We start from the raw sequence: 27,720 nt of genomic DNA, 5'->3' as shown, positions 1-27,720 counted from the left end.
AGGGACCTTGGAGGTCTTCTAGTCCAACCCCCTAGTCAAGCAGGAGACCCTATGCCCGTGATGGCGAACCTATGGCATGTCACTGTGCCCAGAGACAACGGCCCAACCCAGCCATGGCCGATGCCAACCTCACTAACACGAAGGCTGCTGGAGGGGAATGGGATCCGGGAGGAAGGTACGATGGAAAGGGGGACAGGCCCGCAGCTGAGGACTGAGCACAAACTGCGGCGGCAGCTTCCTCCTCCTTCTCCTCACATGACCCCCTGTTGCGGGGCCAGGAGAACGCGCACAAGTGGGGATACTCTCAAGCGAGCAGCCGGGCTCAACCAAAGGGCAGCGAAGGCGCGTGGGGTGGGTGGATTGACAGCTGACAGAAGAATGTCTGTTGTGACTCGTCCTCCCTCCTCTCCTCAGCCGGGCCCCTCCCGTCTCCAACCGGGCCTTTTATCAGACTCAGAGTCTGATAATGAAGATGAACGGCCTGTCATGACTCCAGCCCCCGGCCCTGGCCCCATGCCCGGACAGGATTCAAGGAGTGAAAGGAGAAGCCCAATAAACCTCACTCCTACAGCGTGTGTTCCTTTGGCTCAGCCTTCAGAGCAGGAAGCCAGCCAGGTGGTGGAATTTGCCTACTCCCTCTGACCCCTCCCTTTCCCAGACGCTGACAGCAGATCCAGCTGAAGACAATTCAAAGTGGGAGGATCTTCGCTTCCGGAGATCTGAGAGGCGACGCCAGCAGAAGGAAGGGTGGGGCAGGCCTGGATAAATGCTGAGTCATGGAGCTACACCCCACAGCCTATATAAAGGACCTGCTTTTGGCATTCCAACCTTGAGTCAAGCAAAGTCTTATCGAGTTTGCTGATACCGGACCCTATCGCTGAAGTCACAACTTGGACTCCTACCTGCCCTGATAAACCTCGAAGGAACTTGGCAAGCTGCAGAGGCTTCGTTGCCAAGTTTGTTACGGACTTCCTTGACTCGTTCGTCGGAGTGGGGGTGGGACACGACATCGTCTTTGGCGAGGGCGCTTTGGCTTTTTCTGAGCCTAATCCTGTTGTGTCTCGCCCGCCCCCCCTCTCCGCAGCCGGGCCCCTCTCATCTCCTGTTATCTCAGCCAGGAACTGATAGTGCAGACGAATGGCCTGGCATGCCTCCAGCCCCCAGTCCTGGCACCATGCCCGGACAGACGGAGCAAATAAACCCCTCCCCCACAGCATGTGAGCCTGAGGAGCCTGAAGCCAGTCACGAGCTGGAATTGCCAGAAGCTGGAGGGTGGACAGATCCACGCTTCCGGAGAATGGAGAGGCGACTTCAGCAAAAGGAAGGGAGGGGCAGGCCTGGATAAGTGCTGAGTCATGGAGCCACACCCCGTGGCCTATATAAAGAATCTGCTTTTTGGCATTCCTTGAGTCAGGCAAAGTCTAATCTGGATTGCTGAAGTCACACCTTGGATTCCTGCCCGCCCTGATAACTCTGACAGAACTTTGGCAAAGCTGCAGAGGTTTTGTGGCCGTGCTCGATACAGACTTCCCCGACCGGGCCATCAGAGGAGGAGTGGGACACGACAAATCCCCTGGGTGGGCGGGTAAGGTTCGGCGGGGCCAGCCCCCTTTTCCCACTGCCTTGAGCTGTTTTATTCCCCCAGCTGAGCAGTGCCACCGGCGGCCTTGAAGTGTGAAGGGCCTGGCCCCCATGGTGCTTCCTTCCTTCAGCCTTCAAAGAGTTTAGTCTGGCCGTGGAACTGGAATTCGCCTTAGCACTCGACCACCAGCAGCCCTGCTGCCTTTTGCCATCCCCTTGTCCCCTCCTCCTGATCTCTCCTGGTGGTCTCCCATCCAATCACAGAGGATGCTTTGGTTACAAAGCCAGGTCTCCTTGCATGGAGAGGGAGTGGGCCTCCCTCTGACCCACATACTTTGCCCTCCCGCACCCACGACCAACCTGGCCAAGGAGATCGAGCACAGCAGCTGTGGGAGCTGGCCATGCCCACCCTAGCCCCACCCGAAGTCAACCACAATTCTGATGCGGCCCTCATTGAAATTCAGTTTAACAACCCTGGACAAACAGATGACCCGAGTGTCGCATGTGTTGCTCTCAAACTTACGAAGTACGAGCCAAGGTTAGAAAAATTATCAGCGGGCATAGAACAGCAAAAGTCACATTAATCGAAAGCATTGCCCAATGCAAACTTTTACCTTTCAATCAAAAGCTGTTGGATTCATTGAAACCTCTGTTATTGTGGGGTTTGTTTGTTTTTTTCAGAGAAAAGATGTTAATCACATACGAGTTGTGAGTTTTGGGTTGCAGTTTGGGCACTCAGACTCTAAAACAGGGGTCTCCAACCTTGGTCCCTTTAAGATTTGCGGACTTCAACTCCCAGAGTCCCTCAGCCAGCAAAGCTGGCTGAGGAACTCTGGGAGTTGAAGTCCACAAGTCTTAAAGGGACCAAGGTTGGAGATCCCTGCTCTAAAAGGTTAACCATCGCTGCCCTGTGCCATCCCAAAGAAATAGTTCTCCAAATTTGGTGGACAACTCCTCCGAAGCCATGCATGCTTTCAATTCTAATAAAAGAATTCATTCCCCAACTGAATGACCTCCCCCCCTGCCTCACCTCAGCCCTTCCTGAAAACATCACCAAGCCAGACAGAACAAAAATACCCAAAACTCCAAAAGATGTTTATTTTTAGAAAAAAATGTACAATTTTACGTCCTATTATTTATGAAAAAAAAAAAACCTCGACTAACATTGTTGTAATGCTTAGTACCACTGCAAACGGTAAAAACAAAATTTCATATATTAAAAAAAATTTACATTTTACAATTTTCTACATGCATGCACAAGGTTTCTCCGCTTTTATTTGGGGGGGGGAGGGGGGAATGTCAGAAAATGGTTCCCTAAATTTGATGTGTGTGTTTGTGTGTGTTTCAGCTAAGGAGAAAAGTGGCCTCTGTTTTAATAATACTTCCAGAGTCTGAGAGGGGAGGATGGTCTCTTGAACTCTTTTCTCCTACTAAACCAGAGGTCTCCAACCTTGGCAACTTTAAGACTTGTGGACTTCAACTCCCAGAATTCCTCAGCCAGCTGGCTGAGGAATTCTGGGAGTTGAAGTCCACAAGTCTTAAAGTTGCCAAGGTTGGAGACCACTGTACTAAACAACCAAGTCTTAAAATGACATGAAAATGGCAGTGAAATTACTTCTCGGAGACCCAGGTCTGGATGTACTTTCAAATTTAAGAGGATCAAGAGGAGTGGGCTACGAATACAAGACCCTCTGCCCCTCCCCCCATGAAGATTAGAAAGTTTCTATAGATAGTCCTTGACTTATGACTCATTTAGTGACCAAAAAAGTTACAACAGTGCTGCAGAACGACCGTATGACGGTCCTTGCACTTATAACCATTGCAGCACTATGATCATGTAATCACAATCCAGGTTCTTGGCAACCGATTCACACATACGACGGTGGCAGCATTCTGAGGTCACGTGGTCCCCATTTGCAACCGTCCCAGCCGGTTTCTGGCCCAAACGGTTGATGGAAGGGAAGGTTGCAATTTCAAGTCACGGGAGGCCTCCCTTATTTAACAAATAGCGATTCCATTAACGATTCCATGGCAAAACACGTGTCATAAAAGTCAGGTGTGCTCACGTGATGCCTTACTTGACAATTTTTTTCCGATCATGGTTGTAAGTCGAGGACTACCTGTACTTGTGTTTTTCCAAGTGCAACTGATTGGGGGAAATTCTTAATTTTTGTCATCCGACAGCCAGCCAAAAATTCCTCTAAACCAGATAACTTTTAAGACTTGTGGACTTCAACTCCCAGAATTCCTCAGCCAGCTGGCTGAGGAATTCTGGGAGTTGAAGTCCACAAGTCTTAAAGTTGCCAAGGTTGGAGACCACTGTACTAAACAACCAAGTCTTAAAATGACATGAAAATGGCAGTGAAATTACTTCTCGGAGACCCAGGTCTGGATGTACTTTCAAATTTAAGAGGATCAAGAGGAGTGGGCTACGAATACAAGACCCTCTGCCCCTCCCCCCATGAAGATTAGAAAGTTTCTATAGATAGTCCTTGACTTATGACTCATTTAGTGACCAAAAAAGTTACAACAGTGCTGCAGAACGACCGTATGACGGTCCTTGCACTTATAACCATTGCAGCACTATGATCATGTAATCACAATCCAGGTTCTTGGCAACCGATTCACACATACGACGGTGGCAGCATTCTGAGGTCACGTGGTCCCCATTTGCAACCGTCCCAGCCGGTTTCTGGCCCAAACGAAGTTGATGGAAGGGAAGGTTGCAATTTCAAGTCACGGGAGGCCTCCCTTATTTAACAAATAGCGATTCCATTAACGATTCCATGGCAAAACACGTGTCATAAAAGTCAGGTGTGCTCACGTGATGCCTTACTTGACAATTTTTTTCCGATCATGGTTGTAAGTCGAGGACTACCTGTACTTGTGTTTTTCCAAGTGCAACTGATTGGGGGAAATTCTTAATTTTTGTCATCCGACAGCCAGCCAAAAATTCCTCTAAACCAGATAACTTTTAAGACTTGTGGACTCCAAGAATTCCCCAGCCAGCACAGCTCTAAACCAAGACGCCACCATCCAAAATCAAGAATGGATAAACTGGTGGACCCCGTGAAGAATCTCCCTAAGAAACCGATCTCTTCTCTAGCTCCAAGATCTGGGTGCGAACTGCTTCAAAGATCCTGAAATCCTCTGGATCGAATTAACAGATTAACAGAGTTGGAAGGGACTTTGTAGGTCATCTAGTCCAACCCCCCTACACCATTTCTGACAGATGGCAGTCCGGTCTCTTCTTGAAAGCCTCCAGTGATGAAGCTCCCACAACTTCTGAAGCCAACTTCTGTTCCATGGGTTGATGGTTTTTACTGTCAGGAAATTCCTCATTTCCAGGTTGACTCTCTCCTTGATCACTTTCCATCCCTTATTCCTTGTCTGGCCTTCAGGGGCTTTGGAGAATAGCTTGACCCCCTTCCTCCTCTCTTTGGCAGCCCCTGAAATATTGGAAGATGCTCTCCTGTCTCCCCTGGTCCTTCTCTTCCCTAGACTAGCCAGGCCCAGTTCCTGCAACCGTTCATCGTATGCTTGAGCCTCCAGTCCCCTCATCATCCTGTTTGCTCTTCTCTGCACTTTCTGGAGTCTCAACCTCTTTTTTTATAGTATGGTGACCAAAACTGGATGCAGGACACTACAGTGGTATTAGCACCTCACTTGATCTTGATTATATCCCTCAGTTAATGCAATTTAGGATTGCATTGGCTTTTTTTGGCTGCCACTGCACAGTTGGCTCATATTTAATTGGTTGTCCATTAAGACTCCAAGAATGAGGACAATTAACCAGTGGAATACGAATTACCTTCAGAAATCATGGGCGCTCCATCACTGGAGGTTTTTAACAAGAGACTGGACAGTCACTTATTTGAGATGGTATAGGGAGGCTGGAATACAAGACCCTCTGCCCCTCCCCCCATGAAGATTAGAAAGTTTCTATAGATAGTCCTTGACTTATGACTCATTTAGTGACCAAAAAAGTTACAACAGTGCTGCAGAACGACCGTATGACGGTCCTTGCACTTATAACCATTGCAGCACTATGATCATGTAATCACAATCCAGGTTCTTGGCAACCGATTCACACATACGACGGTGGCAGCATTCTGAGGTCACGTGGTCCCCATTTGCAACCGTCCCAGCCGGTTTCTGGCCCAAACGAAGTTGATGGAAGGGAAGGTTGCAATTTCAAGTCACGGGAGGCCTCCCTTATTTAACAAATAGCGATTCCATTAACGATTCCATGGCAAAACACGTGTCATAAAAGTCAGGTGTGCTCACGTGATGCCTTACTTGACAATTTTTTTCCGATCATGGTTGTAAGTCGAGGACTACCTGTACTTGTGTTTTTCCAAGTGCAACTGATTGGGGGAAATTCTTAATTTTTGTCATCCGACAGCCAGCCAAAAATTCCTCTAAACCAGATAACTTTTAAGACTTGTGGACTCCAAGAATTCCCCAGCCAGCACAGCTCTAAACCAAGACGCCACCATCCAAAATCAAGAATGGATAAACTGGTGGACCCCGTGAAGAATCTCCCTAAGAAACCGATCTCTTCTCTAGCTCCAAGATCTGGGTGCGAACTGCTTCAAAGATCCTGAAATCCTCTGGATCGAATTAACAGATTAACAGAGTTGGAAGGGACTTTGTAGGTCATCTAGTCCAACCCCCCTACACCATTTCTGACAGATGGCAGTCCGGTCTCTTCTTGAAAGCCTCCAGTGATGAAGCTCCCACAACTTCTGAAGCCAACTTCTGTTCCATGGGTTGATGGTTTTTACTGTCAGGAAATTCCTCATTTCCAGGTTGACTCTCTCCTTGATCACTTTCCATCCCTTATTCCTTGTCTGGCCTTCAGGGGCTTTGGAGAATAGCTTGACCCCCTTCCTCCTCTCTTTGGCAGCCCCTGAAATATTGGAAGATGCTCTCCTGTCTCCCCTGGTCCTTCTCTTCCCTAGACTAGCCAGGCCCAGTTCCTGCAACCGTTCATCGTATGCTTGAGCCTCCAGTCCCCTCATCATCCTGTTTGCTCTTCTCTGCACTTTCTGGAGTCTCAACCTCTTTTTTTATAGTATGGTGACCAAAACTGGATGCAGGACACTACAGTGGTATTAGCACCTCACTTGATCTTGATTATATCCCTCAGTTAATGCAATTTAGGATTGCATTGGCTTTTTTTGGCTGCCACTGCACAGTTGGCTCATATTTAATTGGTTGTCCATTAAGACTCCAAGAATGAGGACAATTAACCAGTGGAATACGAATTACCTTCAGAAATCATGGGCGCTCCATCACTGGAGGTTTTTAACAAGAGACTGGACAGTCACTTATTTGAGATGGTATAGGGAGGCTGGATTAGAAGACCTCGCAAGTTCCTTTCCAGCTTGTTCTATTTTATTCAGCAGTGGGTCACAGACACAGCGCTGTTAAAGGCCGCAAAGGTTTAAGACCTCATCTGGTGGGCACCTGCTCAGAAAAACCAAGGCCAGCTTCTGCATAACGGCCAAGAGGGACTTTAGCAGATTTGCTATGACATCTATCGGTAGTCCTCGACTTACGACAACAGTGGAGCCTCAGTTTCCATCGCTAAGACTGGGTTAAGTGAGTTGCGGCCGATTTTACGACACTTTTGCCACCGTTGTTAAACCAACCACCGCAGCCGTTAAGCAAACCAAGTGTTCGTTAAGCGAATCTGGCTTCCTCCATTGGTTTTGCGGGTCGGGCGCCAGCTGGGAAGGCCACGAGCGGTGGTCACGTGACCCCAGGGCAGTGGCAACCAACATAAATGCACGCCGGTTGCCACGCATCCCAATTCTGATCACGTGACCATGGGGATGCTGCAACGGTTGCGTACAAGACATAACCCACTATTTCTTTTAGTGCCGTTGTAACCTTGGTCACTAAACAAATAGTTGTTAAGTCGAGGACTACCTGTCCCGGAAACGTCTCTGCGAAGGAGACTGGGCTGGTGTCCCTCAGTTGCTCACTTTGGGGAAATGTTACAGCAGGAATAAGGAAAAGATATAAATATATAAATAGAATGCAAGCTCCGATGTCAGCGCCAATTTATTTTTTAAAAAAGGCATCCCCCTTCAAAGCCAATGCTGTGATTTAAATTGGAATATTCTGATGAAGGTGTAAAGCAGGTGTCTCCAAACTTGGCAACTTTTAAGACGTGTGGACTTCAACTCCCAGAGTTCCTCAGCCAGCAAAGCTCAATGTCAGTTTTGGAAGGCAATTTTCTTTTTGCTTCTTAAACTGCCGCATATTTTAGCTGGGGAAGTTGGGAGGGGGTTGTTGTTGTTGGAGAGGTAGAAAGTTAGTCTTAACAACATTCCGTATTCAAGGACATCCTGCGTCTGATGGGAGACTGCCTGAAGACTGTATCCAAATGAGTGTGAAGAGTTGATTGAACAATGTGATGAACTTGTGGGTGTGGGGCTGTCAACTGGGTGTGGAAAACCTGGAAGCTTTCAGTTTCAAGTTTTCCCAGCTGTGCCAACATGACATCTCTAAATAAATTGGAACTTTGAGGAACCTCAAGCCTCAGAGCTTTATTTCGTTGGGGGTCTTCCTTGGAACCCTGACACTCAAGTCTTAAAGTAGCCAAGTTTGGAGACCCCTGGCGTAAAGGCTTTTAAGACCGTTTGGTTCAAGGCAAAACCGTCACTGCAATTTCAGAAGATCCCTTACTGTGGCCAGGTCCTCTCACAAGAATTAGGATTATTTTAAAAATGCGAATCACAGTGATATATCCAGAGGCCTCTCCAGCCCAATCTTCACCCCTTCAAGGCAGGACCCCGAATGAGGCCAAGCAGCAGCCCCAACACCCGCTGAGCACCCTAGCTGCAACCCCTATCAGATCTTCATCTGCAAAGTCCGACATTAAAAACCCACAAAAAACCCACATTAGATTAAATGGAAACAGCTGTCGAGAAAACCCAGCAGAAAAACTGGGGACATTCCGGTGAGATTTTCTTTTAAAAAAAATATATTTCTGAAAAATGAACTGCAAAAAAACAACAAAAAAAAGTCTTCTTAGGACCCCAAAGACACTTTACAGCCGGGGTCTCCAACCTTGGCAACTTTAAGCCTGGAGGACTTCAACTCCCAGAATGCCCCAGCCAGCAAAGCTGTCTGGGGCATTCTGGGAGTTGAAGTCCTCCAGGCTTAAAGTTGCCAAAGTTGGAGACCCCTGCTTTGAAGAGTTTCTCAGCCACTTTTAAGACAGGAGGAATTCTGGGAGTTGAAGTCCACCCATTTTAAAAGTGGCTATGCTTAAGAACACTGCCTCAGAGTGACGTCATCACTCTACTGGTAAGTGATTGGTCCTCAGCCATTCAGGAATTCGGGGGTGGGGGTGAACAGGAAAACCCTCTGCAAGCTGCTTTTGTGTTGGGTGGGGGGGGGAGGCCCTGAAATTTAGAGAGTGGGGCGGGGAGAAAGGCAGAATGCAGACCCTCCCGCAGGAATCTTCCGAAAGGAATAGCCGGCTCTAGTTTTCGCACATGCAAAAGTGCAAAAAAAAAAAACACATCCTGCTGACTCAAATGCAGGAAAGGGGTCCCTTGCTCACAACACCCCATAGAAACCCTAACCCCCAACCACCAGTTCACACCAAAGCTTGCTCAAACCACAGAGCGATGAGGAGTCCCTAGCACCTTACGGTCAGGTGTGACTTATGAGTGACTCAGAGGAAATGTTATTTACAAGCACAGAGCTCTTAACAAAAAAAGCCATCCTCTTCTTAAAAATGTCCCCCTCCCACCCACCCACCCCTTCCCTTCCAGCCTTTTGTTTTGCGATTGACCTGTTGAACTTCCAGCCAGCCCAAGACCTCCGGAGGCTGAAAGGATGGCTCCGGGGGGGGGGGGGGGCGGCTGGGTCTCTATCCCCTTGGACCGCTAGCTCCTCCTGGGGCGATTCCCCCCAAACCTTGTGCAGTTGGCCCTCAAGAGACCCAGGGAGACGACAGCAGCATCAAGTGACGTGTGTCGAGGTGGGGGTGGGTGGGTCTGCGGTGTGCGTGTGCCGGCGTGTAGCTTCGTAGAAAACGACATTCGCAAAAAGTTCCTTAGCCCGACCGTGTCTGCAGGTGCTGGTGAAGACAGAGTTAGCCCTTAGAATTTGGCACAGGTAACTTCCAGCAATTCATCAGGAGGGAGAGAGGGAGGGACGGAGGGGTGATGTTGTCCTTGTCACTCACACACCTCCTCAGTTCCTGGGGGGCTTGCTATGAGGGAGGGAGGGAAAGAGAAAGAGAAAGAAAGAGGGAAGGAGAATGAGAGGGGGGAGGGAGGGAGAGAGAGAGAAGGAAGGAAGGAAGGAAGGAAGGAAGGAAGGAAGGAAGGAAGGAAGGGCCCCTGGCCTTCCCCTCAGTTGGGGCCACAAAGGAGGGGGGGAAGGAGGGGGAAGCTCTGGCATGGAGAAGGTGAGCCCCAAGAGGGTCTTCCACCGAGCCCAGGAACCCTCTCAAACCCGAGAGACGCAGGCTGGCGCCAGGCCATTGCCTCCTCCTGGCATTCAGCCGCCTTCCCTGGCATTCAAGCCCCTCGGCTCCGCCGTGGGTCACACCGAGGTCTCCGACTGCAGCCGCATGACAAACTTGTGCGATTTGGGGTCCACAAACTCCTCGGAGAGCTTAAAAAAGGGGATCTTTTTGGTGCTGACCACGAGGCTGAAGTCATGGCGTTTCAGGACAAAGACCACCCCGTCCTTCAGCCCGTTGGTCACGGGCTCCTCGCTGACCAGAGTCCACTGCTTGGCCAGCCAGCGGTCCTTGTGGTACTGGATGGTGGGCCCTGCGGTCAGGTAGCGCTCCAGGAAGGCCTGCGAAGACGGACGGAGAGAAGAGCCGGTCAGCCTGACTTTTAAAGGTAACAAACAGTGGTTTGCGAAAAAAGTTTGCAATTCAAAGGGGTAACGCTAAACCAAAGTCTATTATTTCCAGGATCCACATTTCTCAAAACTGTAGCTCAACAAACTGAGTTGATTAAAACAGGGGTCTCCAACCTTGGCAACTTCAAGACTGCCTCTGGGGCCTCTGGTGGCTCAGACTGCTAAGACAGTCTGTTATTAACACAGCTGCTTGCAATTACTGCAGGTTCAAACCCCACCAGGCCCAAGGTTGTCTCAGCCTTCCATCCTTTATAAGGTAGGTAAAATGAGGACCCAGATTGTTGGGGGCAATAAGTTGACTTTGTATATAATATACAAATGGATGAAGGCTATTGCTTAACATAGTGTAAGCCGCCCTGAGTCTTCGGAGAAGGGCGGGATATAAATGCAAATAAAAATAAAAATAAAAAAAGACTTGTGGACTTTCAGGTCCCAGAGTTCCTCAGCCAGCTTTGCTTTGCTGGCTGAGGAACTCTGGGAGTTGAAGTCCACAAGTCTTAAAGTTGCCAAGGTTGGAGACCCCTGGATTAAAGTACAGACTTACAACTACAATGGAGCCCAAAATTTCTGCTGCTAAGCGATACAGTCAAGTGAAATTCCCCCCATTTTATGACCTTTCTTTTCACAGTTGTTAAGCGAACCACTGCACTTGTTAAATCAGTAACACAGCCGTTAAAGGGAATCGGGCTTCCCCATTAACTTTGCTTCTTAGAAGGTCGCAAGAGGGGATCACAGGAACCGCCGGACACTGAAACCATCATAAACATGAGTCGGTTGCCAAGCCTCCAAATTTTGATCACATGGCCAAAGGGATTGCAATGGTCGTTAAGTGTGAAAAACAATCATAAGTCATTTTTTCAGTGCCGTTGCGTAACCCTGAATGATCAGCAAAAATGAACAGTTGTTAAGTTGAGGACTACCTGTAATAGTAACACCAACAATAATATTTAAAATGAGGCTAAGGACCTGCTAAGATCTGATTTATCAAATCGACTTGAGTTAAATATTATTCATTTAACCCTCTTTTGATTAGGGCCTTGGGCGCCCCCTGGTAGCGCTGTGGATTCCTTTTTTTTTTTAAATTTGCATTTATATCCCGCCCTTCTCCGAAGACTCAGGGCGGCTTACACTATGTCAAGCAATAGTCTTCATCCATTTGTATATTATATACAAAGTCAATTTTTATTGCCCCCAACAATCTGGGTCCTCATTTTACCTACCTTATAAAGCAGGGATGGCCAAACTTGGTCCCTTTAAGACTTTTGGACTGGCTGAGGAACTCTGGGAGTTGAAGTCCAAAAGTCTTAAAGGGACCAAGTTTGGACACCCCTGTTATAAAGGATGGAAGGCTGAGTCAACCTTGGGCCTGGTGGGACTTGAACCTGCAATAACTGCAAGCAGCTGTTTATATCAGACTGTCTTACCAGCCTGAGCCACCAGAGGCCTATCTATCTATCTATCTATCTATCTATCTATCTATCTATCTATCTATCTATCTATCTATCCTCTATCTAATCTATCTCATCTATCTTTTTTTTTATTTGCATTTATATCCCGCCCTTCTCCGAAGACTCGGGGCGGCTTACACTATGTTAGCAATAGTCTTCATCCATTTGTATATTATATACAAAGTCAACTTTTATTGCCCCCAACAATCTGGGTCCTCATTTTACCTACCTTATAAAGGATGGAGGGCTGAATCAACCTTGGGCCTGGTGGGGCTTGAACCTGCAGTAATTGCAAGCAGCTGTGTTTGTAACAGACTGTCTTACCAGCCTGAGCCACCAGAGGCCTATCTATCTATCTATCATCTATCTATCTATCTATCTATCTATCTATCATCTATCTATCTATCTATCTATCTATCTATCTATCTATCTATCTATCTATCATCTATCTATCATCTATCTATCTAATCTATCTCATCTATCTCTATCTTTTTTTTTTAATTTGCATTTATATCCCGCCCTTCTCCGAAGACTCAGGGCGGCTTACACTATGTTAGCAATAGTCTTCATCCTATTTTTATATTTATATACAAAGTCAACCCTGGCGCCCATGAGCTCCCCGTTGCTAATCTGAGCCTTGGGTTGGTTTTAAGACAGCGTGAGAATGATACTGACTTTACAGCCAACACGAGGTCAACTATTTTAAAATACGTGTGCTCTATCTTCGGCTGACATCTCCATGCTGTCTGATAAAAGTCAAATTTAATTTGAGCAGATTCTTCCGGAAAAATTCTTCTACAGAATTACCTTTTATAAAATGTGCAGAAGAATTCGGAAACCAGCCAAAATGAAATAAAGGTTAAGTCCTCAACTTACAACCACAACTGGGGCAGAAATTTCCACTGCTAAGGGATGCAGTCATCAAGTGATTGATCACCTGACCGCACCCAATTTTATGACCTTTTGGCCATGGTCGTTAAGTGAATTCAGCTCCCCCCCCCCCGTTCCCATTAACTCTGCTTGTCAGAAGATCCCTGGGAAGGTCCAAATGGGGATCGTGGGACGCTGCAATAGTCATTTCGTCGTGAGCTAAAAACATACTTATTCACTCAAGCAGGACTGGCATAAATAGTTGATTTTAAATTGGGGTTTTAGAGATTTTTAAATATTTGTAAATTTTTAAATTATCGGCCATTTATTAATAGTTTCTTTTAATTTCTTTTAATTGTATATACTCTGTATTTTATTTCGGCTGTACACCGCCCTGAGTCCTTCGGGAGAAGGGCGGTATAAAAATCTAATAAAATAAAATAAAAAATAAAAAATTAAGTGAGGAGGCTGGACGTAAGTCACGGACTATCTGCCCCAACAGAAAAAAAAACCTTAAACCGAAACTAAAAAGCCAAAAATACTGACTCCGCAACAGTTCCAAATTTGGGACCGTTCAATATCCTATTCCATTTGAACCTCCATGTTCAAGAGCGTTCTATCTCAGACTGAGCAGCTGAATTGATTTGAAAATCTGCCTTTCAGTTCATTCCCAAATATCCTTCCCTGCCAAAGCGGCTTCACTGATGCGACTGCATTTCCCTATAGTGCTGGACCCTGGGCATCTCTGCCTGGGCCTCACTATTCAGTCTTAGGACTGAATGGAAGGGTGGGCAACCAGAGGAGACCCACCCCCTCCTGTCACTAAAGAAGCAAGGAGCACCCCAGAACCTATCAAATACTCTTCTTTTTTGGAAGAAAACTCCAAAGAGCAATCCCCAAGATCAACTGGACCACAAAATGGCTTAACAGTTGAACAGAGTTGGAAGGGACCTTGGAGGCCTTCTAGTCCACCCCCCCTCCCCAAGCAGGAGACCCTACACCATTTATGACAGATGGCAGTCCAGTGTCTTCTTGAAAGCCTCCAGTGATGAAGCTCCCACAACTTCCAAAGGCAACTTCTGTTCCATCGGTTGATTGTTCTCACTGTCAGAAAATTTCTCCTTATTTCCAGGTTGAATCTCTCCTTGGTCAGTTTCCATCCGTTACTCGTCTGGCCTTCAGGTGCTTTGGAGAATAGCTTGACCCGCTTCCTCCTCTCTGTGGCAGCCCCTCAAATACTGGAAGATGCTCTCCTGTCTCCCCTGGTCCTTCTCTTCACTAGACTAGCCAGGCCCAGTTCCTGCAACCGTTCACCGTATGTTTGAGCCTCCAGTCCCGTCATCATCCTGGTTGCTCTTCTCTGCACTCTTTCTAGAGTCTCAACATCTTTTGTATAGTGTGGTGACCAAAACTGGATGCAGTATTCCAGGTGTGGCCTTACTAAGGTTTTGTAGAGAGGTATTAGGACCTCCCTTGATCTTAATTGTATTTTCTTTTTTTATTCAAGGATCGGTGCCAGGGAAAATCAAGTGGATGAAACCGTATTTATTTTGGAATCCTACATCAACAGCATCATCAGACTGAGCCGTCGGCCGGAGCTCGAAAAATCTGATTTGTTTTGTTTTCATATAAAGATGAAAGCGGGAGATTTGTCCTTACAGACTTGAAAGAGTCTGTTTAATGTCGCCTTACAATAAAGGTAGAATTAGCTTAACTGGGCAGGTTTCCTCTCTGGCCTAACCTGGTTAAGGCTGACCTCCTTTCTGCAGAATAATTCAACCAGAGCAGAGGACCTGCGATGGGAACCACCAGCTGCTCCCCGCAGTCCCAATGTTGTGGCTCCCGCCCCCGAACCTGGCCCCATGCCCGAAAGTGCCTTGGAGCCGGGCCTGCTGCCAGAAAGTGACTTGGAAAGTGAGGGGGAAGGGCCATCAGGACTTACCTCGGAAGCACCAGCCTCCCTGGATCAGCTCCAGGAGCCAGAGGCAGGCCAAGTGAAAGCGATAACGAGGCCTCCTTCTCCTGACTCTTCCCCCCCCAGGCCACGCCTCCAGACCCAGCTGACAGCAATCAGGCTTGGCTCAATCCCAGGTTTCGTAGGCAGGAAAGAAGGGAAGGACAGAAACAGGGGAGGGGCAGGCCTAGGAAGTGCTGAGTCATGGAGCCACACCCCACAGGATATAAAAGGCAGCAAGAGCTGGTGAGTCTCTTTGTATCAGGCAAATCCACGGATTGACTAGAGCTGAAGGTTGTGACTCACCAGTGTCTTGGCAGCTATCGAGGGCTCTTGGCAGACACTGATTCTTTTGCTGCCAGAGCTGATAAGAGCCGGCTAATTAAGCCATCGTTCGGACGGAGGCGAGGAGGACACAACACCCATTCCCCCTCTCCTCCCCCCCTCAGCTACCTTGGGCGTCATGTCGTGGGTGATGCAGAACTCCAGATGCTGAAGGATACTCTCCATCGTGTGATACGGCTGCTGCTTGGTGGTGCGCAGGTACTTCTGCATAGCCCGAGCCATGGAGGCGAAGATGGCCTGGGCAGCTTCCCGGGGGTCCATGATCTCCCTTGGGTTCTTCTGGTCCTCTTCCTGGAGCCGTTTGATGTGTGTGAAGGCCTCTTCCACAGCCACCACCAACCTGCAGAGAGACGGGGACCTCGTCACATAGCGAGCCATGATTTCCAAAGCGCCACCCTCCCCCCCTCCGCCGCCCACCTCAACGACCAGCCAGGATGGAGAAGAGGATAGAAATCCACAGACTTAAGAGCTGCCCAATATGGCACAAGCATTCACAAAACCTGATTTGAAGTTTTGCAAGCAGGGGGAAGAAGTCAAGGGCCCCAAAAGGGCCCCCAAAACAAGAGGAATGATGAGAGGAGGATGCCGGGGGGGGACGACACAACCTTCCCCCTAACTTCTCTTGACAGATTACCTGGACTTACTTCTTCACCCTCCAATCTGCACCCCACCAGGGTTTGCAGATTTGACAGTACAATGTGTATTTCTGCATTCTAATCTGCTTACCGGGTGCTTACAACTGTGATGTGGAAAGCCCATTACAGCTCTCCTAAGCTTAATGTTAATCCTATTACTCAGGACGGCAGCCTGCGTGAAGCCCCGAGGCACAGCAGCCATTTCAGCCAAGGCTGAATCTGTCTTCCAAATTGATAAAAGAGAGAATATTTGCAGCTTAGCTAAAGTCCTTGCTGTTCTCTGAGGTTGGTTGCGGGGTTTTTTTGCACATTTCATTACCCACTTAGGTAACATCATCAGTGTTAGGAGTGGGGCTTGTGGGGAGGAGGAGAAAGAGGAGGAGGAGGACGACTGAGGGGTCCTTGATGCTTTCTGAGCTTGTTTGTTTTCTTGCAGACGTTTAATTACCCAGCTAGGTAACTTCATCAGTGCTACAAGAGAGTGGAGCCTTCAAGGGGAGGCGGAAGGACTGTGGGGTCCTGTGTGCTCTCTGAGCTTGGTTGTTTTCTAGTAGACATTTCATGACCCAACTAGGTAACTTCATCAGTGCTAGTAGCAACCAGTCGCTAGTTGGGTAAGGAAACGTCTGTGTTGTGTCTGCGCCCCCCCGAGCCGGCCCCCCTGCCAGAAAGTGACTTGGAAAGTGAGGGGGGATAATAAAAAATATGGCCAGACAACAGAAAGAAAAACTAGAGGAAGTAACAGGATTTGAAATTGTAAAGAAGGTTAAATACTTAGGGGTCTATATTACATCTTCAAATGTGAAATTGTATAAGAATAACTATGAGGTTTTATGGCAAAAAGTTCAGAAGGAATTGATTGTTTGGGAAAAATTGCAATTATCATTGCTGGGGAGAATTGCTGCTATTAAAATGAATGTTTTACCTAGATTTTTATTCCTCTTTCAGATGATACCAATAATTAAGAAAGATAAGAATCTTGAGGAATGGCAGAAGGGAATTAACAAGTTTATATGGGAAGGTAAAAAAGCTAGGGTTAAAATGAAAATAATTCAAGATTCTCGGGAAAGGGGAGGTTTAAATATGCCCAATTTTAAATTATACTATGAAGCAGCTGCTCTCTCTGCAATAAGTGATTGGTTTAATTTAACGGAGGAAAGAATTTTGAATATAGAAGGTTATATGGATGGCATGCATATTTAATTTATGACAAAAAAGTGGATAAGGCCTTTAAAAATCATGTGTTAAGGACTGCTCTTCTGCGTGTTTGGAAAAAATACTCTTACAAACTAAATTATAAGGTTCCTATATGGGCAAGTCCTAGACATACAATAGAGAATATAAATATAGAACAGAATCAGGAAATGATTACATATAAAGATCTTTTGTATACTGAAAGAGGTAATTTGCAATTAAAATCTCTGCAAGTACTAAAGAAGAAGGAAAAATTATACTTGGTTTCAATATGAGCAACTACGTGCTAGATGGAAGGAGATCAGAAAATTGGTATAGAGCAGAACGAGGGAAATTTGGTAAAGCAAATTAGAAATCAGTCTCAGGAGCATATAAAGAGATTGTATAATGTGTTACTTGAAATAGATTCTGAAAGGGACTTGGTAAAGGACTGTATGATAAAGTGGGCACAAAATTTTCAGGAGCCAATATTATTGGAAACTTGGGAAAAAATTTGGGTTAGAAATGTTAAATTCACGCAGGCACAGAATCTGAGGGAAAATTTTTATAAAATGTTTTATAGATGGCATCTAGATCCTAAAAAATTATCGTGTATGTATCCAGATATGCAAGCAAAATGTTGGAGATGTAATTGTGATGATGCTACATATTTTCACATTTGGTGGACTTGTAAGGACATAAAGGCCTTTTGGATAAAAATTTGGTGGATTTTACAAAATGTTTTGAAAAAGAAGATAAAGTTCCTGCCGCAATTTTTTTGTTGGGAATTATTACGGATTGTACAGTAATTGAGACTAAATTGATTTTAAATCTAATAACAGCAGCAAGATTACTAACAGGACAGTACTGGAAGAAAAAAGAAGTACCTACAATAGAAGAATGGATATTGAAAGTTGCCAATTTGGCTGAGATGGCGAAGATATCAGCTTTTTTGAAAGACAATACGCAAGAAAGATACTTAAAGGAATGGAAAAATGGATTGACTATATTCAAAGTAGATATCAGACTAAGAGTTATCAGACTGCCTTTGAATGATTATGATGTATTATTTTTTATTGTTTTCGGGGGAAGTTAGGAATTGATGATTGTAGGGGTATAATTAAGTTGGGACGAAATTTTTTTAGCATATGTTTGTTTTATTTTTAACTATACCTTGTGCTCGTTCCGGGAAGTCGGGAAGGAGATTGTGAAGGGAGGGGAGGGGGGGGAAAGGGGGAAAAAATTTTCTGTAAAACTTTTTGAATAAAAAAAAAAAAGGAAAGTGAGGGGGAAGGGCCATCAGGACTTACCTCGGGAGCACCGGCTTCCCTGGCTCAGCTCCAGGAGCCAGAGGCAGGCCAGGTGGAAGAAATAACGAGGCCTCCGTTCCCTGACTCTTTCCCCCCCAGGCCACGCCTCCAGACCCAGCTGATGGCAATCAGGCCTGGCTGGACCCTCGATTTCGTACGCAGGAGAGGTGGGAACAACAGAAGCAGGGGTGGGGCAGACCTAGGAAGTGCTGAGTCATGGAGCCACACCCCACAGGATATAAAGGCAGCGAGAGCTGCTGTGTCTCTTTGTAGCAGGCAAATTAACTGCTGAACTAAGAGCTGAAGTGCTGTTTGACTTATCGGCGTCGAGGAAGATAACGGAGCCACTTGGCAGACGCTCGCTCTATTGCTGCCAGGGCTGATAGTGCCGGCTAATTAAGCCATCACTCGGACGGAGGCGAGGGAGGACAGAACAGTCTGCAAGAAAGCAATCAAGGACCCCAGAGAGCAAGCAAGGGCCCCACAGTTTTACAAATCAAATTCTAAAGCCGAAGCCAATTAACACTTGGGGCCACTGGATAAGAGATGGGCAGCAAATGAATTTCATAAAGAAATAAATGGGACACCTCCAAAACCAATTCGGCCATTCCTTGAAAGCGGAGCTGAGCCGAGGATTTTTCTCCCAAGCCAACTCAAGAATTCACACAACGACAAGGGTGTTCTGTCCCCCTCCTCAGTCCGGGAGACACGAGCAATGGCTTAATTAGCCCGCAATGATCAGCTCTGGCAGCAAACTAGCAAGCGTCTGCCAAGTGTCTTGATGCCGATGAGTCAGCCAGGCAACCAGGAACAAACAGGACTTCAGCTCTAATTCTCTCCCTCTAAGCAGTTGATTTGCTTGCCACGAACAGGTATAGCTGTTTTTGCTGCTTTTATATCCTGTGGGGTGTGGCTTGCTGCTTTTATATCTTGCTGCTTTTATATCCTGTGGGGTGTGGCTCCATGACTCAGCACTTCCTAGGGCTGGCCCACCCCTGCTTCTGTTGTTCCCGCCTCTCCTGCCTACGAAACCTAGGGTCCAGCCAGGCCTGATTGCCATCAGCTGGGTCTGGAGGAGTGGCCTGCGGGGGAAGAGTCAGGGGACAGAGGCCTCGTTATCTCCTCCACCTGGCCTGTTTCTGGCTCCTGGAGCTGGGCCAGGGAAGCCGGTAAGTCCTGATGGCCCTTCCCCCTCACTTTCCGAGTCACTTTCTGGCAGGGGGCCCGGCTCAGGGGGCGCAGACACAACAAAGGATCTGATTTCAGCCTCCGCGGGAACCTGAACCTTTTTTCTCAGCTGGGAAAGACAGACAGACACACACAAACACACACACACACACACACAGTCCCTCTTGAGGGGACCCACCTGGCTCGCCGCTTTCGCACCCGGCGCTCATGTTCTGCTTCCTCGTAGTAGTACTCGTTGTGGCTGTTGTCCCGCCTCCGGGCAGCTGCAGCGATAACAGCCCGCGATTGGCTGGTTGAGTTGTTGGTTGTGTTCTCTGGAGGGAGGAGAGAGGGAAGACCAATGGAGTTATTGAGGCGCCTCACACACCACCTCCAAGTGGAGGATCATAAACACCATCCTTCCAGTAGAGGGCTGGACTAGAAGACCTCTAAGGTCCCTTCCAGCCTGATGATTCTAAAGGAAGAGTCTGGCTCTTCACTGAAAAACACAAGCAACCAAAAAGAAAAAAAACAACCTGGGTCACCCTAGTCTCCATTTTCATAGTTTAAATCAGCATTTCTCAACCTTGGCAGCTTGAAGATTAACAGATTGTTGGGTGGGACCTTGTAGGTCATCTAGTCCAACCCGCCCCACACCCCCTGCCCAAGCAGGAGACCCGACACCAGGGGTGTCAAACTCAAGGCCTGCGGACTGGATCCAGCCTACAGGGTGCTTAAATCCAGGGCCAGATTGGAAATATCAAAGGAATGGCCCACAGTGCTTCTGGCGGCTAAAATGGGCCGCACGCCCTCCATGGCCTCCTACAGCACTCTGTTGGGCGAAATCAGGCCAAAAAACCAAGCCCACGTGACCACAAGATGCTGCAGTTGTCCTAAATGCCTGTTTGCCAAGTGTCTGAATTGTGATCGCACGCTTGAAGGTGGAGCTATAACCGTCGTAACTTTGAGCGTTGAGTCCCAAGTCACTTTTTCCGAGCTCTTCAAACCACGGTTAAACAAACGGTCGCAAGTCGAGACTTTAGTCGCACAGCACATGGATGGCGAACACCCAAACACCCAGTCCATGTTTAATCTGGAAGGGTGGCTGGCTGGCTGGCTGGAAGGAAGGAAGGACATGCTGGACAGGGAATTCTGGGAGTCGAAGGCCACACATCTTCAAGCTGCCAAGGTTGAGACTCCCTGGTCTAAAGCAATCAAACGATCAACATTTCTACCCAGTGGGGTAGATCAGCTACCCATCTAGGCCAGGGGTCTCCAACCTTGGCAACTTTAAGCCTGGCGGACTTCAATTCCCAGAATTCCCCAGCCAGCAAAGCAAATGGAGAGAAGCCATTCCAGTGGTTAATTGTTCTCACTGTCAAAGGAAAATTCCTCCTTAGTTCTAATAAGTTGCTTTTCTCCTTGATGTGTTTCCATCCATTGCTGTTTCTCCTGCCTTCAGGTGCTTTGGAGAATACCGTGTTTCCCCGAAAACAAGACCCTGTCTTATATTTTTTTTGAACCCCGAAATAAGCACTTGGCCTTATTTTTGGGGAGGTCTTATTATTTTGGGGCACGTGGAGCAAGATGGGGCTCCTCTTGCCGTCTTACCTGATTTCCAGCTCTGCATTTCAATGTTTTCGGGGTCGGGTTATTTTCAAGGGGGAGGCTTATTTTTGTGCATGCGCTGAAAAGGCCGATTGGGCTTATTATCAGGGGATGTCTTATTTTCAGGGAGAGAAGGTAGGTTAACCCCCTCTTCTTTGTGGCAACCCCTCAGATATTGGAAGACTGCTATCATGTCACCCCTAGTCCTTCTTTTCACCAGACTAGACATACCCAGTTTCTGCAACCATTCCTCATGCTTTAGAATCACAACATATAGATAGATAGATAGATAGATAGATAGATAGATAGATAGATAGATAGATAGATAGATAGATAGATAGATAGATAGATAGATAGATAGATATTATTATCAGGGGAGGTCTTATTTTGGGGGGAAACAGGGTATCTATCTATCTCTATCCATCTGTCTATTAGTCTGTCTGCCTGCCTGCCTGCCTATCTAGCTAGCTAGCTATCATCCATTGTGCTTCCCCAAAAGTAAGACCCTGTCTTATATTTTTTTGAACCCTGAAATAAGAGCTTGGCCTTATTGCCATGCGCTCAAAAGCGCGACTGGGCTTATTATCAGGGGAGGTCTTATTTTGGGGGAAACAGGGTACTAACACGTCATGTGATCTTGAGCCAGATCACGCTCACCCCAGTCCAAGAACCCGGCAATCAAGTTAGATCTCCAGGAGATCTGGTTGAAGCCTCTGCCTCTTGGAAGCCAAGCTTGAGAGCCGGAGGAAAGAAGGTTCTTGAACCCTCCGCTGCAGAAGGGCCTGCCGAAGCTTACCCTCGCCAAGCGAGTAGACCTTGAAGCCAGACATTTTCTTAGACAGAACTGACTTGGGTAGGTTGAGCAGAGCCGGGTTGTAGACGGGGAAATCGTGGTAATAATTCTCCAGGATCCACACGGCGACTCTCTGGATGCTGCAGGGAAGGAAGCGTTAGATCCAGCTTTAGTTGGACTCAAGAAGGCAACCGGAGCGATCGCCGAAGGATTCAGTTACATAGTACAATACAGGTAATTCCCGGTTTGCGAGCGTTCCCTTAGCGAACGTTTGAAGCTACGCGATAAGTGCCCCCTGGCGTTTGCAAACAACTCCCGAAATTACGAATCTTGCAGCATCACACAGTTGTTTGCCCTTACGAACAACCGCAGAGGCTCTGCAACATTCATCCTGCATTTTGCAGGCCGAAATGGAGCTTCCGAGGGGCAGATCCACCCCTCCAACGCTCCATTCGACCCTCTGCAGGCCTCCCCTGGTATGTTGCCAGCTGAAATGCAGCCTCTGGGGGCTGGAGCCGGCCCTCCGATGCGCCATTCGGCCCTCAGCGGGTCTTCCCCGGCCCGTTGCAGGCCAAAATGGATCCACCCCCCCAGAGGCTTCATTTCAGCCTGCAACGGGCCAGGTGAGGCCTACGGAGGCCCGAACGGAACTGCAGAGGAGCACACATGGTTGAGCGGCTGGAGAGGGGACTACTTGCTAGATCTTCACAAGATAAGTGACTGGCGCGGCAGGTGGGAAGCAATTTTGGGCAGCATGAGGTATTTTAGTGGGTCGGGGTGGCCTTGGGTGGTCTTAGGCAGGTGGTCTGTTCCATCAGTAGCCCCCCACCCCCGGCCTTTCCCACCCTGAAATACCTCATGTGCAATTAACGAGCCTCGCATTCAATTAGTGGATGCATGGGCGAAAGAAGGGAGTGATCCCCTTCAAAGTACGAGATTCACTCCCACGAATCCTTGGGTTACGAATGGAATGGGCAGGCTCCATTAGATTCGTAACTCGAGGACTACATGTAAGGCAGAATCTGGCTCATTTGCTTTCAGCATGATCAGTTTAATGTCCCTTATTATGGCTCACAGCTGGGCATGAGGGAGGCCACTTCAGCTTCTTCCACAAATGCAATGCAAATAACAAAATAATAATAATCTCTGGATAGCAGACTTGGTAATACTGGAAGCAACAGAAAAGAAAGAACTGGAGAAAATCACAAAATACCCAAATATCCGCAAATACAGACAGTCTTCAACTTATGACCACAATTGAGCCCAAAATTTATGTCGCTAAGTGAGAAATTTGTTAAGTGCCCCTTCTCATCACCTTTATTAAGCAGATCAGTGCAGTTCTTTAACGAATAACACATTTGTTAAGTCCATCTGGCTTCCCCAATAACTTGGCTCGCCAGAAGGTTCACAAAAGGGGATCGCACGACCCCAGGACACTGCAACCGTCATAAATGGGAGTCAGTTGCCCAAGTATCCGAATGTAAATCAGCTGTTGTAACTTGTCACTAAATGAGCTGTTAAGTCGAGGACTACCTATAAGAACTAGAATGATGGTATGGCACAAGCTAGTCGTAAGGATCTTGGGTTCCAATACGGAAACTCCTGGAGGATCACTTGAGGACCATCGGCATTGACAAAACCCCCATCGCTCAATTGCAAGAGGCGGCTTCCATCAGCCGACCCCGCCTGTCCCTGAGCGCACCGAGATACCCCCAAGCCCCTCTGACCCTCCGCCGCCCTTACCTGAGGTGCCCCACGTTGTAGAAGCGGCTGGCCCCATCGGTGGAGCGCACCACCTTGAGGGTGAAGTGGGGCTGAAGCTGGCGCAGCTCCAGCAAGACCACGGCCAGGTAGTGGACGAAGAGCAGGGCGTCCACCAGCGAGACGGCGTACTGGACGATGCCCTGGTAGTTGGTGTCGCGGGAGTCCAAGATGCGGACGCCGTAGAAGAGCCAGTAAGAGGCCACCAGGAGGAAGACCAGCACCATCAGGAGGGCGCGGAAGACGAAGATGCGCGGCAGGAAGGCCTTGGGGCGGCGGAAGAAGAGCGCCCAGCTGCCCAGCAGAAGGATGAGCAGCTTGAAGGCCACCGAGATGAAGAGGCCCTCGCAGGGGGTCCCGCAGGGGCTCAGCTGCTCCCCCCACAGCAGCTGGGGCAGCAGCATGAAGGCGATGGGGGTCAGGAAGGAGAGCAGGGCCAGGGCCCCCGCCAGCGAGACCCCCAGGTGGCGGGAGCAGTCCAGGTGGGCGCTGTCCTCCATGTCCTTGGTGATGCGCGTGATGTCATCGTGAGAAATGCTGTGCTCCGACGTGCCCGTCACCACGGTGGTCGTCTCGCCCCAGTTGTCGTCCTGCCGGGAAACAAAGGCCACATTTGGGTGTGTGTGTCAAAGGGGGTTTAGCGAAGTCAATAGTGAAAAAGAAGGGGGGGTCTCCTGGAGAGGAGAGCTGTCCTCTGTGGTTGCAAAGGATCTGTCCATGGCACCACGCACGGACCCCAGGTGGACGGGCAGCAGCCCTGCAGCCTCTCCAGTCAGCCTCTGCCCCTCCCCCAGTGGATGACAGAGAGAGAGAGAGAGAGAGAGAGAGAGAGAGAGAGAATAGATAGATGGATGGATGGATAAAAAATTGGATGGATGGATGGACAGACGTAGAAAATGGATGGATGGATGGAGAAATTGAATGGATGGATGGATGGATGGATGGATGGATGGATGGATGGACAGACATAGAAATTGGATGGATGGCTGCATGCATGGAGAAATTGGATAGATGGATGGACATATAAATTGGATGGCTGGATGGATGGATGGATGGATGGACTGACAGATGTAGAAACGGGATGGAGGGATGGATGGACCGACAGATATAGAAAATGGAGGGATGGATGGATGGAGAAATTGAATGAAGGGAGGGAGGGACAGACAGACATGCTAGCTCAGGCTGTTAGAGCCTGTTATTAGAACACAGCAGCCTGCAATTACTGCAGGTTCAAGTCCCACCAGGCCCAAGGTTGACTCAGCCTTCCATCCTTTATAAGGTAGGTAAAATGAGGACCCAGATTGTTGGGGGGGCAATAAGTTGACTTTGTAAAAATATACAAATAGAATGAGACTATTGCCTTATACACTGTAAGCCGCCCTGAGTCTTCGGAGAAGGGCGGGGTATAAATGTAAATAAAAATAAAAAATAAAATAAAATAAAAAAAGACATAGAAATTGGATGGATGGATGGACGGACAGATGCAGAAATTGGATAGATGGATGGATGGATGAAGAATTCAACACCTCAGACACAAGAAGTGAGCCCATTTGCCCTTCCTGCTCCCCCCCCCTTAAGCCTATGCCAGAAATACCCCCATGCAGGGAAGTCTCCCCAAACTCCTCCAAGAGACCCCTTCCATGTCATCCCTGGGGAGACCCAACTCCTTCCCCCCCTCCCCCCCAGGAGGAAAAGAGCGAGGCTCCAAGCCGGCTCCAGGCCTGTCTGCCCACTCACCCTTTCGTCCCCTCGGGTCGACTCGTTGTCCAGCAGGGGCTCTCCGGGAGCCTGGATGGTGACCGACTTGTCCCCCCGGCTCCCATCTCGACTCTTGGAGCGGTGTCGCTCTCGGCGGTCTCTGTGGGACAAGAGGAGAGGGGGGGTCCTGAGAGTTGGGGGGGGCTGAGTCACACCACAAGCTTTGCAATACCCACCTTCTCCCTAACCAGCTGCTCCGTGGGAACCGGAAGGCAAGGATCTCGCACACAGCCATCCTCGACATACAAAACTTTGTTTAGTGATTGTTTCGAAGTTACAATGGCCGTCTCCAGGAGAGCCTTTCACCAGGTCCGCCTGGTTCGCCAGTTGTGCCCCTTCCTCGATCGGGGTGCCTTATGCACAGTCACTCATGCCCTCATTACCTCTCGCCTGGATTATTGTAATGCTCTCTACATGGGGCTCCCCTTGAGATGCACTCGGAGGCTTCAGTTGGTCCAGAATGCAGCTGCGCGGGTGATAGAGGGAGCTCTACGTAGCTCCCATGTAACACCTCTCCTGCGCAGACTGCACTGGCTACCTGTTGCCTTTCGGGTGCATTCCAAGGTTCTGGTTACCACCTTTAAAGCACTCCATGGCTTAGGGCCTGGGTACTTACGGGACCGCCTGCTGCTACCTCATGCCTCCCACCGACCCGTACGCTCTCACAGAGAGGGACTTCTCAGGGTGCCCTCCGCCAAACAATGTCGGCTGGCAGCCCCCAGGGGAAGATCCTTCTCTGTGGGGGCTCCTACTCTTTGGAATGAACTTCCCCCGGTTTACGCCAAATATCTGACCTTCGGACCTTCCGTCACGAATTGAAAACACATCTGTTTATTCGCGCGGGGTTGGTTTAAGTTTTTTTCTTAAACTGTCTAGATTTTAAATTTTAAATTTTATTTATGTTTTAAATTGGGGTTTTTAGATTTTAAATATTTTAACGTGTCGGCCAATTGTATAATAAGTTTCTTAAATTTAGTTTTTAATTGTATATTGTTTATGTTTTATCCTGGCTGTACACCGCCCTGAGTCCTTCAGGAGAAGGGCGGTTTAGAAATCCAATAAATAAATAAATAAATAAATAAATAAATAAATAAATAAATAAATAAATAAATAAATAAATAAGTAAGTAAGTAAGTAAGTAAATAAATAAATAAATAATAAAAAAATAAAAAAATAAAAAAAACAGCACCGAAGAAGGTGACTTTGTCACAGTGAATGACCGCTGCAGCATCCCCACAGTCACGTGCTCCAAATTCGGCTTCTTGGCAAGTTAACTCATATTTATGACGGTTGCAGTGCTCCGGGGTCATGCGATCCCCTTTCGCGACCTTCGGACAAGCAAATTCAACCAGATTCACTTAACAACCGTGTTATTAACTTGACAACTGCAACGCTTCACTTAGCAACTGTTGTAAAAGGAGGTTATGAAATGGGGCGGAACTCAACTTATCAAGTGTCTCGCTTAGCAACAGAAATTTAAGGCTCAATGGTGGTTGTCAGTCAAGGACTACCTGTCGTCCTATTGCCAGAGGTGTTTTTTTTTTCCTCTCCTTTTCACCACCAGACAGCAAAAAGTCTTCCTTAAATTATCCACAAACACAGGAGTGGCTCTCGGGGTCTTAAAAAGGAGACTTGGGGACATCCCTTGCATGGAGTTATAGGGCAAAGAATTCGAATCCGGGACAACCGGGATTAAATGTCACACTAAACTCCCAGGAGTCTCCAAACTTTAGAGCAAGGGTCTCCAACCTTGGTCCCTTTAAGACTTGTGGACTTCAACTCCCAGAGTCCCTCAGCCAGCAAAGCTGGCTGAGGAACTCTGGGAATTAAAGTCCCCAAGTCTTAAAGGGACCAAGGTTGGAGACCCCTACTTTACAGCCATTGAACTGGCAATCCATCTCTCAAACTTCACACCAGATCTGGCCATAAATCACAGGTCCTTAATTCAGCCTTTCTGATTTGGGTAAGGTTCCCAAATATAATGCCACTCCATTGGAATCCTTATTGCAGACAAGAATGAAGCCTCCAGTGCCACAATCAATTGTCCAATATCTCAACAAAGAACTCACAACCTTTACACAAATCTATGCTCTGCAACCAGCTAAATTTCTCAATCTCAGCAACCTTTAAGATGTAGGGACTTCAAATACGGACCAGCAGGCAAGGGGGATTCTGGGAACGGAATTATTTTAAAGTTTGGGAGATTGAAAAACACGCCTCTGGAGCTTAAATTCTAGGCTTCTTCCTTTTGCCCTCAAGAATTAACTGATTCTAGGAGGGTCTCCAGGTGACCTGTGGGAAATGGGGATAATGTCCAAGCAGGATTAAGTTCCTTTGCAGAGGGCCACCAAATCCAAACTGCAGTGTCCCACTCCATCCCTAGGTGGCAGCACAGACTTCCAGTTCTCTGACA

General features: G+C 47.9%; 1 protein-coding gene across 5 annotated transcripts in view; it reads right to left on the bottom strand.

Moving 5' to 3' along the window:
* Positions 1-8,741: 8,741 nt before the first annotated feature.
* Positions 8,742-27,720, bottom strand: part of VANGL2 (VANGL planar cell polarity protein 2) — a 56,291-nt gene continuing 37,312 nt past the window's right edge. For all 5 annotated transcript variants that reach the window (XM_058160868.1, XM_058160865.1, XM_058160864.1 and 2 more), the window contains 6 exons: positions 25,287-25,407; positions 23,532-24,139; positions 21,792-21,928; positions 19,587-19,722; positions 15,211-15,442; positions 8,742-10,416 (listed from right to left, as the gene is read on the bottom strand). In XM_058160868.1, the coding sequence (XP_058016851.1) occupies positions 10,156-10,416; positions 15,211-15,442; positions 19,587-19,722; positions 21,792-21,928; positions 23,532-24,139; positions 25,287-25,407 (1,495 nt within the window). In that variant the 3' untranslated portion in view covers positions 8,742-10,155. The remainder of the gene's footprint in view (positions 10,417-15,210; positions 15,443-19,586; positions 19,723-21,791; positions 21,929-23,531; positions 24,140-25,286; positions 25,408-27,720) is intronic.

The sequence above is a fragment of the Ahaetulla prasina genome, chromosome 17 (genome assembly GCF_028640845.1).
Source record: "Ahaetulla prasina isolate Xishuangbanna chromosome 17, ASM2864084v1, whole genome shotgun sequence".
Lineage (NCBI taxonomy): Eukaryota > Metazoa > Chordata > Lepidosauria > Squamata > Colubridae > Ahaetulla > Ahaetulla prasina.
The sequence above is the reverse complement of the archived record's forward strand: the minus strand, read 5'-3'. Positions and strand labels throughout refer to the sequence as shown.